Source organism: Piliocolobus tephrosceles, chromosome 7, assembly GCF_002776525.5.
Source record: "Piliocolobus tephrosceles isolate RC106 chromosome 7, ASM277652v3, whole genome shotgun sequence".
NCBI lineage: Eukaryota > Metazoa > Chordata > Mammalia > Primates > Cercopithecidae > Piliocolobus > Piliocolobus tephrosceles.
In genome coordinates, this window is record NC_045440.1 from 61,020,022 (window position 1) to 61,033,387 (window position 13,366).

Sequence of the window (13,366 nt, forward strand, 5' to 3'; positions counted from 1 at the left end):
GGTTCACTTTGCAATGGACTGCCTGGATTCCAATCCTGACTCTGCCACCTCTTAGCTGTGTGGCCTTAAGCAAGTGTACTTAACCTCTACATCATTCCGCTTCCTCAGCTATTTGCTGAGGAGGATAAAAATGATAGGTTTGTAGATAAGATTAAATCAAACAAAAACTGTAGAACAGGTTTGGGTCATCATAATTCACTTAATATCCATTATTATTCTTAATCTGGATGCCCTACAGCATCAAATATAGTTTTTCCATACAGTAGCGCTTAACAACTATTACTAACTCCTTCTATCTATAGACTCTACTATTTGCCCATTAAGACTCTACTTTATGGGCAAAACTTTATATCTTGCAAATTCTATAAACTCTGTTATTACGCCATCTCTTTCTTTTCCTTCCTTGCCAAATTTTTGTATGAAGAAATGATGACCAGCAAAAAGCAAGTACTGATGATAATCTCCACACCCCAACTGCTAAAACCGTGCAAACAACTGTTCAGATAACACAACCTGGTACCAAGAGCCCACTAGGAACCTTGAGAACAACTCATTTCTCAGCTCTCACCTTTGCCTTCTTTCACCACCACTGGAAATGCAAAGCACTTTGGTCCGTTCTCTTTGCCTGGCATATCAGCCCTGAACCACCTGTTTTTTTAACTTCTAACTCAATCTCTCCTTATCTTCCACTGCACTCTCTAGAACAGAACAACTCTGCATTTCTGCCAACATCTCCCACCACTTCCTGATCTACCTGAACCCCTTGGGTCTGTCCAAGGGCACAGCTCTTTTGCAGGCCCTTTGAGTAGACGCCATGCAGTCCCCCAGGGAGACAGACTGGGATCCACGGTCAGTGCACTCTTGTTCCCTTCAGTGTGGAACTCTCTGACCCACGTGCTCAAGTGATCCTCCTGAGGGAACCACCCTCTAAGGCTATCAAGGCCTCCTTCTTTCTCCCTTACTGACCCACTAGACAATCTCTCCCAGGCATCACCTCCTGCTACCACCCCGGACAGCTTCAGCATCCAGGGGTGGATTCTCCACCCAGGGGTGCAGGCCCCTCCCTGGCCTAAGTCTCTTCACCCTTCAGTCTGTGGCCTTCTGCCCCATTCCACCTTGACAAACCAACCCCGTGCTCTCTTTCCGAAAACTTCAATTCTGAAAGACTAGCCTCTCTGACCAGATGCCCTGGATCATCCAGCTCTCCTGCTCTTTCCTTTCTCCCCTTCAATGATCACCAGGAGCCAAGGCTGGGAGGTCCCTGTGGCTTCTTCTCCTTCCCCGTCCTGCCTAGACACGGTGTGAGACTGGTTACACAGAATGATGTCTCTCCAACCACTGTCCATTCTTTGATCCCTTTACCTCCTAAATCATCTGCTCTGTGATGGATCAACACAACAACTTACTAGAACTCTCTACTGCTTTACCTGGATAAAGAACAACCCATCATACCCTGTCCTGAATGATCCAGGGTGTCCAATCCCAAGGGGGTCCAATCCCTCAGTGACTGCCAAGTCTATTATCATCCCCTTCTGGTCTATTTCAAGACTCAATCCCACGCCCACGTTTTCTTTGTTCTATAAATAGTTCTGCTTTGTGTGTCTCAGAGATAATGAAGGTCATCAGGCATGAACTCCCTTAATGTCCTGCCTTTCTCCACCTACAAATCGGCCCCATGTGTGCCCACCCTTTCCTCCTGGCCCTCTATTTTGGAGAAGGGGTGGGTCTGCTCCTAACTGAGATTAGTCCACCACATAAGCTCTCCATCCTATGCCTTCTTGCCTCCTCCAGGACTTTTCCACATCAGTGACACCCTCTCTTTCCAGCATTTTTAATCTCTATCTCTGCAATAGCTCTTATTGCTCAGGGAAAAAAAACAAAAACTACAAGCAGATCTCAAATCTCAAAAGATTCACTGGACATCATCGCTAGTTATTGCCCCATCTGTCCTTCCTTCCTTCCTTTGGCCAAACTTCTTGGAAGGAAAGTCTACTCAATACCTCCGACTTCCCTCCCACCAAATTTCTTTCCTCCAGCCCGAGGGCCAGACTCCCAGGATGGATTTCAGCCCATCCTTCCCTTCCCCTCTCCTTCCCTCCTTCCTGAAATTTTGCTCTCAGTTTTGCAATTTTACTCTCTCCTGAGAATTTGCACACAGATAACCTGAATTTTTCCTCACAGAAACTTATGAAAAGTTAGAAAAAGTGTGCTTGCTCTCCAGGCTTTCCCTTGCCTGCAATAATGCAGCTTGTTCTTGGAAATACTCGCATTAGTTCTAAGGGGCTGGGTTTTCAGTCCGGGGCTCTACAAATCCAGGTCACCTGTTACATGGTAAGAATCAGGAAGTGAAAATACTAAGTTATCACACCTAATTCCATCCACAAATATTTGAGTACCAATTCCAAAGATGAAACTGACATGTTCCTTTCCCTTCTATGTATGACTATATGGTTATTTGCATTCTTATTTTTATTTTACTATTTTTTATTCTCACTTTTAACACCTTCTACTGTCTCAATTTCTCAGATTTGGATACTTTAACTTTTCTGGGTTATAAGAGTAGTCTTTCATAATTATTACTTCAATATACTAAAAATTATCAAAATATATTTCTATAATGAAAAATTTTTTTCATTAATATTTTATGATTTCTTTCTAGTTACAAAATGCAGTTATAAAACACAAGGAATGTAGGTCACCACCTGTGACAAAGCTGTGAAATAAATAGTAAGAGGACTCACTGAAAAATGTAAGGATTTCCTTTAAATTTCTACGATGTGTCATATTTGCAAGATGCTGATTTTAAAATATTAAGAGCCTAAACTGGATGGCTACCTTCAAACATCAATAAAGAAACATTTAGGAGATATGTATTAAAAATTATTGTAATTAATTTGTGATATATATGCCATGAAAAAACAAGTTTAAAAGGGCCCATTATCGACCTCTCTTTGGAAAATTAAGTTTTTGAAGAACACTGTGCTAACATGCTCTAATCCCAGGTTATCCAACAGCAGCCCAGAGCCACGCAGAGTGGGAACTCTGGTTTCTGGTCCTAATGGCAGCTTTAAAGCTAAAATTTCCAAGTAATCTTTCACCTCTAAATCTTTTACGATGTCAAATAGGTATTAAGACAAAATTTAGAAGATTCACCTTAAAAACTGAATTAAGTTTTCACCTCTGAAAGCACCAGACCTGCTTTCATATGTTTAGGTAAATTTATATACTATCCTTTGCCTACCACAGTGCTCAAATCTAAATGTTATATTGACTATATCTGCTAAGGTATTTCAAGTAATCTCAGAGTGAAAACTGTTAATAAAGAAGGGCTAAAGTAATCTACTACATAATTCTTTTTTTTTTTTTTTTTTGTAGATTTTTCTGTAAACCAGGGTCTAAAGAAATTTTCTGAAAACCTTTTTCATAAAATAAAATCTACCTTCAGGAGTCATTTTCTCAATCATTTCTCCAAAGATCCTGAATGCTTCTCTGAAGAAAATTTCTACCTTTAAATAAAGGAACTATTTTCTACCAACGAATATGGCTGAATTCTGATGAACCACAAGGATCAAGTTTTCTATTTTTATCAAGTGTTCTCTGTATGTGTGTAATTTCATCTCTAAGCAATAAAATTGAGAATAAAAAGTATTTTACAAAATGATTTAGAGATTAGCATCTCTAAACAATATGATAATCACAGCAGAGAGTTTACCTGAACAAACAGAGCAATGATGGCGATCCCGTGCGGCTTCCCCACAGCCTCATCAATGCTGCCAAACAGAGTGGAGTTCCAGTGGATCAGATGGAGCTGGGTGAGTGGCAACAGACAGACCACATCATTTAATGTGCTACTTCTAGTCATAAAAGCAAAGATATAGCCATTTCTTTACGATTTCTATATGGTATCACACACAGCAAGAGGATCACAAGTAGACACAAATAAACTACTGGCTTAATACGAGTTCTCTGTATGAATTCCTTCCTTATTATTTCTGAGCAGAAGCAGTGCTTAGTGGATCGCTGCCTCTTAAGTCCAGTTTTCGTCCTGATGAGGAGGAAGATGACTAAAGGGACTCACAGACTTCACATGGATTCAGTTACCTTTCCTGGGATGTCATCCTTTTGAATCTCCATGAAACAAAACTCCCAGTCTGGGCACAAACACTAGAACTGATTCAAAGGATGAATACCTGCATAATCAAATCCTGCATCACCCAGTATTTCCATCAGGAAATGTACAAAGCCAGTCTGTAGTTCTAGTAAATTATTTTAACTTTCTAAGAATATCCAGAGATAGCATCCTGGAAAAAAAAACAAAAAAGCTGCATATTTAAAGCCATGGTAAAATAATAAATGCTGATGTAAATCTCTAAAAGAATGCTATTTCCTGCACTGGAGATAAAATTTTATCTGTGAAGAAATGACAAACAATGTTCAGAGGCCTCCCTCACTCCTAGCCTCATAAAGCTTTGCAGCTTTCAAGTTTATCTAGAATAAGCACTTGCTCCTACAGCACTGATAAAACACTTGCAAGAAGCCAAAGTCAATTTCTGATTAAAAACCAAATGTCCACTGAGGCTTTTAGTCTAATAGTAGGTAGGTAAACCTTTAGTATGCGAAGTATTTAGTATACTAAATACTGCTTAGTATAATAGTAGGTAGGTAAATGTTACCTTCATCACTACAGCTTTTCACCAAGTTATAATTACCGCGCCTTACAACATTGCCTCATTTTAAAATTAGTTCTAATACCAAAAGACATACTTAAAATTCAACCACTATTTATTTTAGCATTTATATTAAAATATTCAAGAAAACTATCATAAAGATGGCCACAAATTGGACCACTGCTGAATTAATCCAAGTAGAATCTGATATTATAAAACTGACCACTAGAGGGAGGTAATGAAATCCTCTACCAATAATAGAACAGGTAACTAGCAAAAGACTGCCCCATGGCTCACTCAGCCAGGTCAGGCTGTGAGGCTGTGAAAAACCCACAGAGACTGTGACTATCCAGTAAATGCAACTGAAAGGCACTGCTTTTAAGAAAACCATGTTCTATAATCTCTCAATAATAAAAGACAATTTTAATCTTCCCTTCTCTGGCTGCAACAACAGCATAGGGGTCCTAGCGGTAGAGGTAAGAACTGATTGCCTTAATTAAACCACCAACAAAGCAGGTCTAGGCCCAAGGTTAAAATAAATTTTTATTCCACAAATTGCAAAATTCCAACTGACATTTTTCTTACTTTTCACAGCAATATTTTGGGACTTTTTTAAACAAAACATTAATAAACCACAAAAGCATGGGTTTTTCTTTTTCCCTACTCCCCACAATTCAGCATTATCATCACTCACACCTGCCCTTCAAAAGTTGCTGCACATTTTTTGTGTGTTTAAAAAGCTAAGGGTCCCCACTCCTTAAGTGTGCACCGTGGGTGATGACTTTGTTTCACACAGTAAAGTATGGAACGGGGATAAAAATAGTGACTTTACAGTAGATAAACCTAATAAACACTATATGATCAAGGTCAACATCAACAATGATTAGTCATGTTGATAGGGTGTATGTATCCTTATATGTGAAGAAAATGGCACTTTACTGCTATGTTTTCTCTCAATGACCCATAACCCAATCTAGCCACAAGAAAAACATCAGACAAATCTCAGTGACAGACACTCCACAAAATACCTCACCAGTAAGTACTCCTCAGAACTGTCAAGGTCATCAGAAACAAGGAAAGCCTGAGAAAAATGTCACAGCCAAAAGAAGTCTAAGAAGACATGAGAACTAAATGCAATATGGTGTCATAGGTGAGATCCCAGAACAGAAGAAGGACATTAGGTAAACACTAAGGAAACCTAAATAAAATATGGATTAATAACATATCAGTATTGGTCCATTAATTGTAACAAATGTAACCATGCTAATGTAAAATGTTACTAATAGAAGAAACTGGGTTGGAGTACATGGGAATTTCTGTACTGTCTTTATAATTTTCCTATAAATGCTATAGGAAATTTCCTATAAACTGCTCTAAAAATATTCTTTTTAACAAAAGACAAAAATCAAGAGAAATGTTGGCACTTCAGTCAACCCAAGCTAACAAGGATAACAGAAGGTTGCTAAGACCCCCGCATGTCTAGCAAAATAACACAAAATGAAAGCAGCAACAGCAGCTCTCCCACGCATCCTTCCCTCTACCTTCTGTGTCTTCAATAATCACCTGAGTCTTGGCGGTTCCAGGGCAGGAGAGATTCTCCCTTCACAATAACAAGGGACCCAAGCTTTAAAAAACAAAGCTTTGTCCTGCTTCTGATAAACGTTCTCTTAAAGGTCCTTTCTCTCATTTTCAGACCAAACAAATCACGACAGACGCCCTTTCTACACCAGTAGAGGTCAGCTAACTCAAGTACCAGGCAAATGTCCACCCCGTTCTGGAACTCAGCCAACTTTCAGCTATAACCTAGTAGTGGTAACCTAGATGCGTGGCCCACAGGCACAGCACTCTGCACCTGCGTTGCCTCTCAAGTTAGCTCGCTCTGCTCCCCACGCGCCTTTCCTCTCCATCTGTATGAGTATGCTAAGGTTGTCATCACAAAGTGGCACTGACTGGGTGGCTTAAACAATAGACATTTATGTTCTCACATTTCTGGAGGGTGGAAATCTGAGATCAAGGTGTGGGCAGGGCTGGTTCCTTTTGAGCCCTGTCTCCTTGGCTTATAGATGGCCACCTTTTCCCTTTGTCTTCACATGGTCTTGCCTCTCTAGGAGTCTTGTCCAAATTTCCTCTTCTTGTAAGGACACCAGTCATAGTGGATAAGGGCCTGCCTAATGACTTCCTTTTAACCTAATTATTTCTGCAATGACCCTATGTCCAAATATGGTCAGTCTGATGTGCTAGGAATTGACATTTCAACATGAATTTGGCAGGGCCACAATTCTGCCCATGATACCAGCTATCTCACTCTTTGCTTTCCGCTCACCTTAAGAAAGTCTTTTCAAATCTGAAAAGCTTGAATTACTCACATCGACATCTGTTCTGCCACTGCCCCTTCTTTATTCCAATAATATTATCATATTGTGCCTTATATTAATTAGTGCTGGTTCTGTTTCACAAAGCAAAGCCACAGAGGCAGGAAAATTATAAGTGCATTTAAAGGACTAACGGTACCTTGGTGGGTAGCTAGAGGGTACATAAATCTGGCAATGACAACAGTTGAGGCTAGAAAGCTAGAGGGGTCAGACTTCACAGAGTTTTAAATGTTATCATAGCTGTATTCTGGAAAACACTAAACCAATATATTATTTCAATGAATATTATGTATGCAGTCTGGAATCAAACTCCCCCATAATAACCTCTTTCTTTCAAAGGTCTTTTTGATAGTACAGGGGCTGGATTGGAAGTAGCAGACATTGAAAGCTGGAATATAAGCTAGGAGGATACCACAAAAGTCCCAGCTAAAAAATGATGACAGGAATGCAGGACAGTTAATTTTATGTGTTAACCTGGCTAGGCTATGGTGCCCAACTGTTTGATCAAACACCAGTAGAGATGTTGCAGTGAAGGTGCTCTTTAGATGTGATTGACATTTAAATCAACAGACTTTGAGTAAAGCTGAATGCCCTCCACTATATGAGCAGGCCTCTGCCATACAATCAGTTAAAGCGCTTAAGAGCACAGACTGAGGTCCCCCAAGGGAGAAGAAATTCTGCCTCCAGAGCTCTGGATAAAAATTGGCCTGAGTTTCCAGCCTTCAAACTCAAGCTGCAACATCAACTCTTAGATGAATTTCCAGCTTTCAGCCTACCTTGCAGATTTCAGATTTGCCAGCCCCCACAACCACATGAACCAATCCCTTAAATTAAATCCCAATCGCTTCCTTCTCCCTCTGTTTCTCTCTCTTTCTCCCTCTCCCTGTTTCTCTGGAGAACCCTAATACGGATCATGCAAACAAAAAAAAAAGTATGGTAACCAATAGAAGTTTAAATCTGATGATGACTAATGCCAATGGGAATAAAGAAAAATGACCTTAACATTTATCCATGACAACATTTGGGATTTATTCTTCTAAGACAAAACATGGTCCCCTTAGGGAGGCAGGATGAAGTGACAAAACAATCCTCTGATGATCAGAAATAACATATTATAACTTCTACTTATATTTATTTTTATCAAATGGCTTTTTATTTCAACTTTTTCTATGCTTCATAAAATATATAATATAAATACATATCAGTGCATGAATATAATTTATTAACAAATATACACATATTATGGATACATGCTCCAAAGTTTGTTCTAATGCAGTGGCTAAAGACATCTGGAGACAAACAGGTTTGAATGGAAAAGCATATGATACTGCAGATATGGCTCAGGAAATGATGAAGCAGCCCACAGTACATCTTATGAACTGTCTTATTAAGGTCCAAGTAGACAGCTATTATCAGCAGAGAGGACTCACAAGACTCACTTCAAAGCCTAACAGTCCGGATATGCTCTGGGGTGTGTCTAGTCTATGGAGAGGGCAGGATATAGTGGCAGCAACCCTGTGCACTTCTCCAACTCCATTGATAAATTCTGAGAGGCAATGTGCTCTCATAAAAGACCTCAGACAGGAATCTTGTCTTAAGATTCTTGTTTCAGTTCTACAACTCTTTAGCTCTGTGAACTTCACTAGTCACTAACTTCTTTCAGCATCAGTCTCTCTGTAACACAGTAGACTGTATCTTAAAAGCTTGGATTATTCACACCTTTATCTTCCCATAGTACTATTTTTTTTCCTATATTCTTATCACGTTTTACTGTTATTAGCATTAGTTATATATAGCCAGCAAAGGCAGGGAAGTAGGATGATGGATTTTGACAATGAAGAGCAGCCAACCGGATTATAGTATAGACCAAGTATGTAAATGCCACTTACCATTTCTAAGGAGAGCAAGGGTTGGCAGCATTAGCACTGCATCTGTTGTTTAGAGATAGACAGGCTACTGCATAGGGTCACTTACTCCTCAAGGGTCCACTGGACTAAAGACGGCCCCAGACAGTACCCTGCCCCATAGGCCTTCAAGAGCCTGGACCTGCTCTGCCTGGTAAACACACGGCACAGCAGGTGGCTGAGGGGCTGCCTCTTGCAGCCTGAACCCAAAGCCTACTATGGCTACCAACAATAGCAGAATTCCTCCTACTGGAAGAATCTGCCTTGAGGCTCCCTTCAGCCATTCTCCCTCGAAAGGCAAAAGGTTTGGCCTCTTCCTATGCTTGGGCACATCAGGGTAGAAGAAAGTGGTTTTCTGTAACAATTAAAGCTGAGTCCTTCCTCACTCCTTATAACTCTTCCCCCCACCCCATCAAAAGGAGACAGTGTTACAAAGACATAAAACAGCCAAGATCCATTATTACTCTGGAAGCATGATGACTACTATGTCTTCTGTTAAAAAATCGGACCACAGGAAAACAACCATAATGCATCCTTTTACAGCTTCAGGGAAAATCCTGGACCGAGCTTTTGCTACAGGACTCACAACTTCATATTCCCGCAACTGATTATGCTGCCTTACCATTAGCACCTGTCAAATGTTCAAAATGTTCATCTTAATGTACTTAACTCACAGAATAGATAAATTTGTCCAAAGTTGTGAAACTGTGACATGCCACATTTGTCACTGAGAAAAATAAGTCTGAAGATTTCATGGCGGCTTAACAGAAAGCTATCTTCACGATAAATGAGATTTATTATTAGCATAAATAACACAATGGCAGTAAAGTACCAAAGAATGAATCATGAGGAATGGAAAAAGTAGTAAACACTGAAAAGGCAATTATGACTCACAAATTTCCTTTTCCCCAGCCCTGGGCACTCATACAAATTCTGTGACATCTCCTAACTGCAAATGCAGGGACCTTTCCTTTCAGATGTCTTCTTGCCACCTCAACATGAACATTTCTACAACTGACATCGACTCTCTTCAAAGGAGCTTCCCACCCACACACTCTTCATAGAAGTCCCCCTCCCACCCCGCTTGCCTGGTTTGAGACCTGGGACCCCTGAGCCTTTATCTCCAGAGCTCATCTAGACCTCTCCTGGGCCCTGGTATTTACATTACAAAGCCCAACTAATCTCTTTTAACACAACTTTCACCACATTTCCTCTGTTGAAAATCTCTGATTTCCTTTATTTCCTATCCATATCAGGCTTACATTTCTCAAACCACATCCTTCCCCACCCTAACTCTCCCCACACACTCAAACCAAGCGTGACCCTGACTCCTCACAACAGCCTTCCCATTCCGCTTATACCCACTCACCTGGAATGCCTTTCCCCAATCTGCCCTGATACCCACCAGAATCCTACCTGTCCTCCTAGGCACAGATGGGCATTTGACAGAAAGATGGAGGCTGGAGATGCAGAAATAAAGGGTGCAGGGAGGAGGGGGGACAGTGGGAAGGGAGACACAGACAGAGAATTTCAACCAACAGACAGGAAGAAAAAGGAAGAGAAAGAGGGGAGAAAACTGGGGTTTTCACCAGAATCATTTTATGAAAAGGGAGATAAATTCAGGGGTGTTTTGAGGGTTTGGTTTTTGCAAGAGATGGGGTCTTGCTCTCTTCCAGGCTGCAGTGCAGTGACAAAATCACAGCTCACCGCAGCCATGAACTCCTGGGCTCAGGCAATCCTCTCACCTCAGCCTCCAGAGGAGCTGGCATTACAGGTGTGAGCCACAACTGAATTCAGTTTTAGATAGGAGTGTACACCCACATCAGAACCATCAAACTAGTGCCCCATTAGTGAGAGATGCAGAACTCCTGCTGCCTTGAGAACGGGCTAAAGGTACAGGGAGCAGATACCTCTAGAGCAGGGTGTTCAATCTTTTGGCTTCCCTGGGCCACACTGGAAGAAGAATTGTCTTGGGCCACACATAAAATGTACTAACACTAATAATAGCTGATGAGAAAAAAAAATTGCAAGAAAATCTCATAATGTCTTAAGAAAATTTACAAATTTGTGTTGGGCCACATTCAAAGCCATCCTGGGCTGCATGTGGCCCACGGGCCATGGGTTGGACAAGCCTGCCCTGGAAAAAAGTGACCTTGTACAGTTGGTTCACTCATGGACTAATATGGTTTGACTGTGTCCCCACCCAAATCTCATTTCGAATTGCAGCTCCCGTAATTCTCACATGTTGTGGGAGGGACTCTGTGGAAGATAATCAAATCTTGGGGGCAGTTTCCCCCATACTGTCCTCGTGGTAGTGAACAAATCTCACAAGACCTGATGGTTTTACAAGGGGTTTCTCCTTTCACTTGGATCTCATTCTCTCTCTCGCCTGCTGCCATGTAAGACGTGCCTTTCACCTTCCACTACGATTGGGAGGCCTCCTCAGCCACGTGGAACTGGGAGTCCATTAAGCCTCTTTTTCTTTATAAATTACCCAGTGTTGGCTATGTCTTTATTAGCAGCATGAAAACTGACTAATACATGGATCAAGTCTTGAGAGAAACTGACGGGGGGCCAAAGACTGAGCTTTGGAAAATGGTGAGATAATGAAAGAGGGACTATCAAATATGCAGGGGGGAACTCAGAAAATTCCAAAGTGCCATTAAAAGAGAACAGACTTTCTAGAAGACAGTGTGGGCATCAATAATGTCAATGAGATACCAGCAGCAAAGCTATGACAGCTGCAAAGAAACAAGGAAAAATGAGGACAGAAAGAGACTTTGGACTTACTGTTTTTTAGGTTACTGAGATGGCAGTTTCCAGACAGTGAAAGGCAAAAAGGCAGAACACAGAGACATCAGGATAAAACAAGTGGAGCAAGGTCAATCAGCCTATAAGGTGGGCAGGATTATCAGAAAACAAACATTAGAAGTCAGCTGAAATCACTGTTTGAGAGTGAGCAAAGTTCACCTTTGACTTTTTAATATTCTTATCTATTTTCTTAATGGTTAAAAGTAAAACTGGAGAGAAATAACAGGTTGCTGTTAAGTTTTGATGAATAATAAACATTCAATGCAACCCATGAACTCAGATGCAACTGGACCTGAAAACCACTTTCTACCCAATGTATAGTGGTTAAGAACTTTCCTCTGAACTAGGACGCTATAGAGTATAGCTTCACAGAGGGAAAAAATCATCAAGCACAGATGTTCATTTCTGTATCCTGATTTTGCTTAATTGCCTTCCTCAGCCCCCAAAAAACCCAACTATAGAAAACGGTAGCAGGTCCCAATAGATTCTGAGTTCCAGAAGCCAAGTATCTCATCCACCCATACTCTACCACACTCAAAACAGCCCTTCTCAGAGCACTCAGAGGGGGCTATCAATTTTTGAAAAAGAAAAAAGCAAGGGTTATATCTCAGCTGTTCTTATGATACCGGAAATTGAAAGAAAGAAGATAGTAAGCACTGGAAAAAGAAGGAAAAAGGGGGAAAAGGAAATGGGAAGTGAAACATTTGAGTCACAAAACAGGTCATTAAATAACTGAAAAATAGTTAACAGAGAAAGCACCATCTCTCTCTAGATCCACTCATAATTATATTAAGCAGCCCATTCATCAGCAGATAAATCAAGGTTTAGTGTGTATTATTTTCAGATGCTGTTATGCTTTAAGTCATCATTGTCAATATATTATGCGGCTATTATTCAGAGAAGGACATTCAAGTTGTAGACAGATATAACAGTGACAAAATACTGTAAAGCATGGAATGGAACACAAATTATTTGAAATTCTATCTCTAGCCATCACCTACTTGTTATGTCTGCCGAAACCTAACTATGTCTTGTCTTACACAGATAGGTAGAAGAGAAATAGGAGAATGTGACAGAGGGCTTCAGAGCAACTTCCCCCATGAAGACATTAATATCAAAAGGTATTTACAGTGTTCTTAGGATTCAGAATCTTCCATTTAAAAGGCACTGGTACTATGTAATTTATAAAAAGAAGATCTTATTTCAAAGCAGAATGACTGCCTCTTTAAATACTGACTGATTTCCTGCCTTCTTAGGAACAGGGCATCATAACACCATTGGACTCCTCTCCCAGAAATGAAGCTTCCTTTACGAAATTCACTATAAAAGGTTGGGAAAAGCTTGCTGGCACAGACATGCATCAAAGAAAAGAAAAACTGCATCATTTTTATGTTTTATACTTAATGTAAAATCAGAAGCAATTAACACTGATTCTTCAACACTGGTTTCTTCATTTCCAGGAAATATCCTACATTTTATTTTCTTAAAAAACAAAACAAAACAAAATCCTGAATTGTAGGCTATAGCTGCAATTAAATTGTTATAACTTCACTACTTCATTTACTATTTTGTAAAATAAAGAAAGCAAAGAGACTGTCAATGGGTCTTGTTA

At 40.4% G+C, this 13,366-nt stretch overlaps 1 protein-coding gene across 5 annotated transcripts in view; it reads right to left on the reverse strand.

The window, feature by feature from the left end:
- Positions 1-13,366, reverse strand: part of CA8 (carbonic anhydrase 8) — a 94,702-nt gene that overhangs the window by 40,463 nt on the left and 40,873 nt on the right. For all 5 annotated transcript variants that reach the window (XR_002733666.1, XM_023222420.1, XM_023222419.1 and 2 more), the window contains one exon: positions 3,713-3,808. Coding sequence is in view for 4 of the 5 variants with exons in the window: in XM_023222420.1 (XP_023078188.1) it covers positions 3,713-3,808 (96 nt within the window). In the remaining variant the exon portion in view is untranslated. The remainder of the gene's footprint in view (positions 1-3,712; positions 3,809-13,366) is intronic.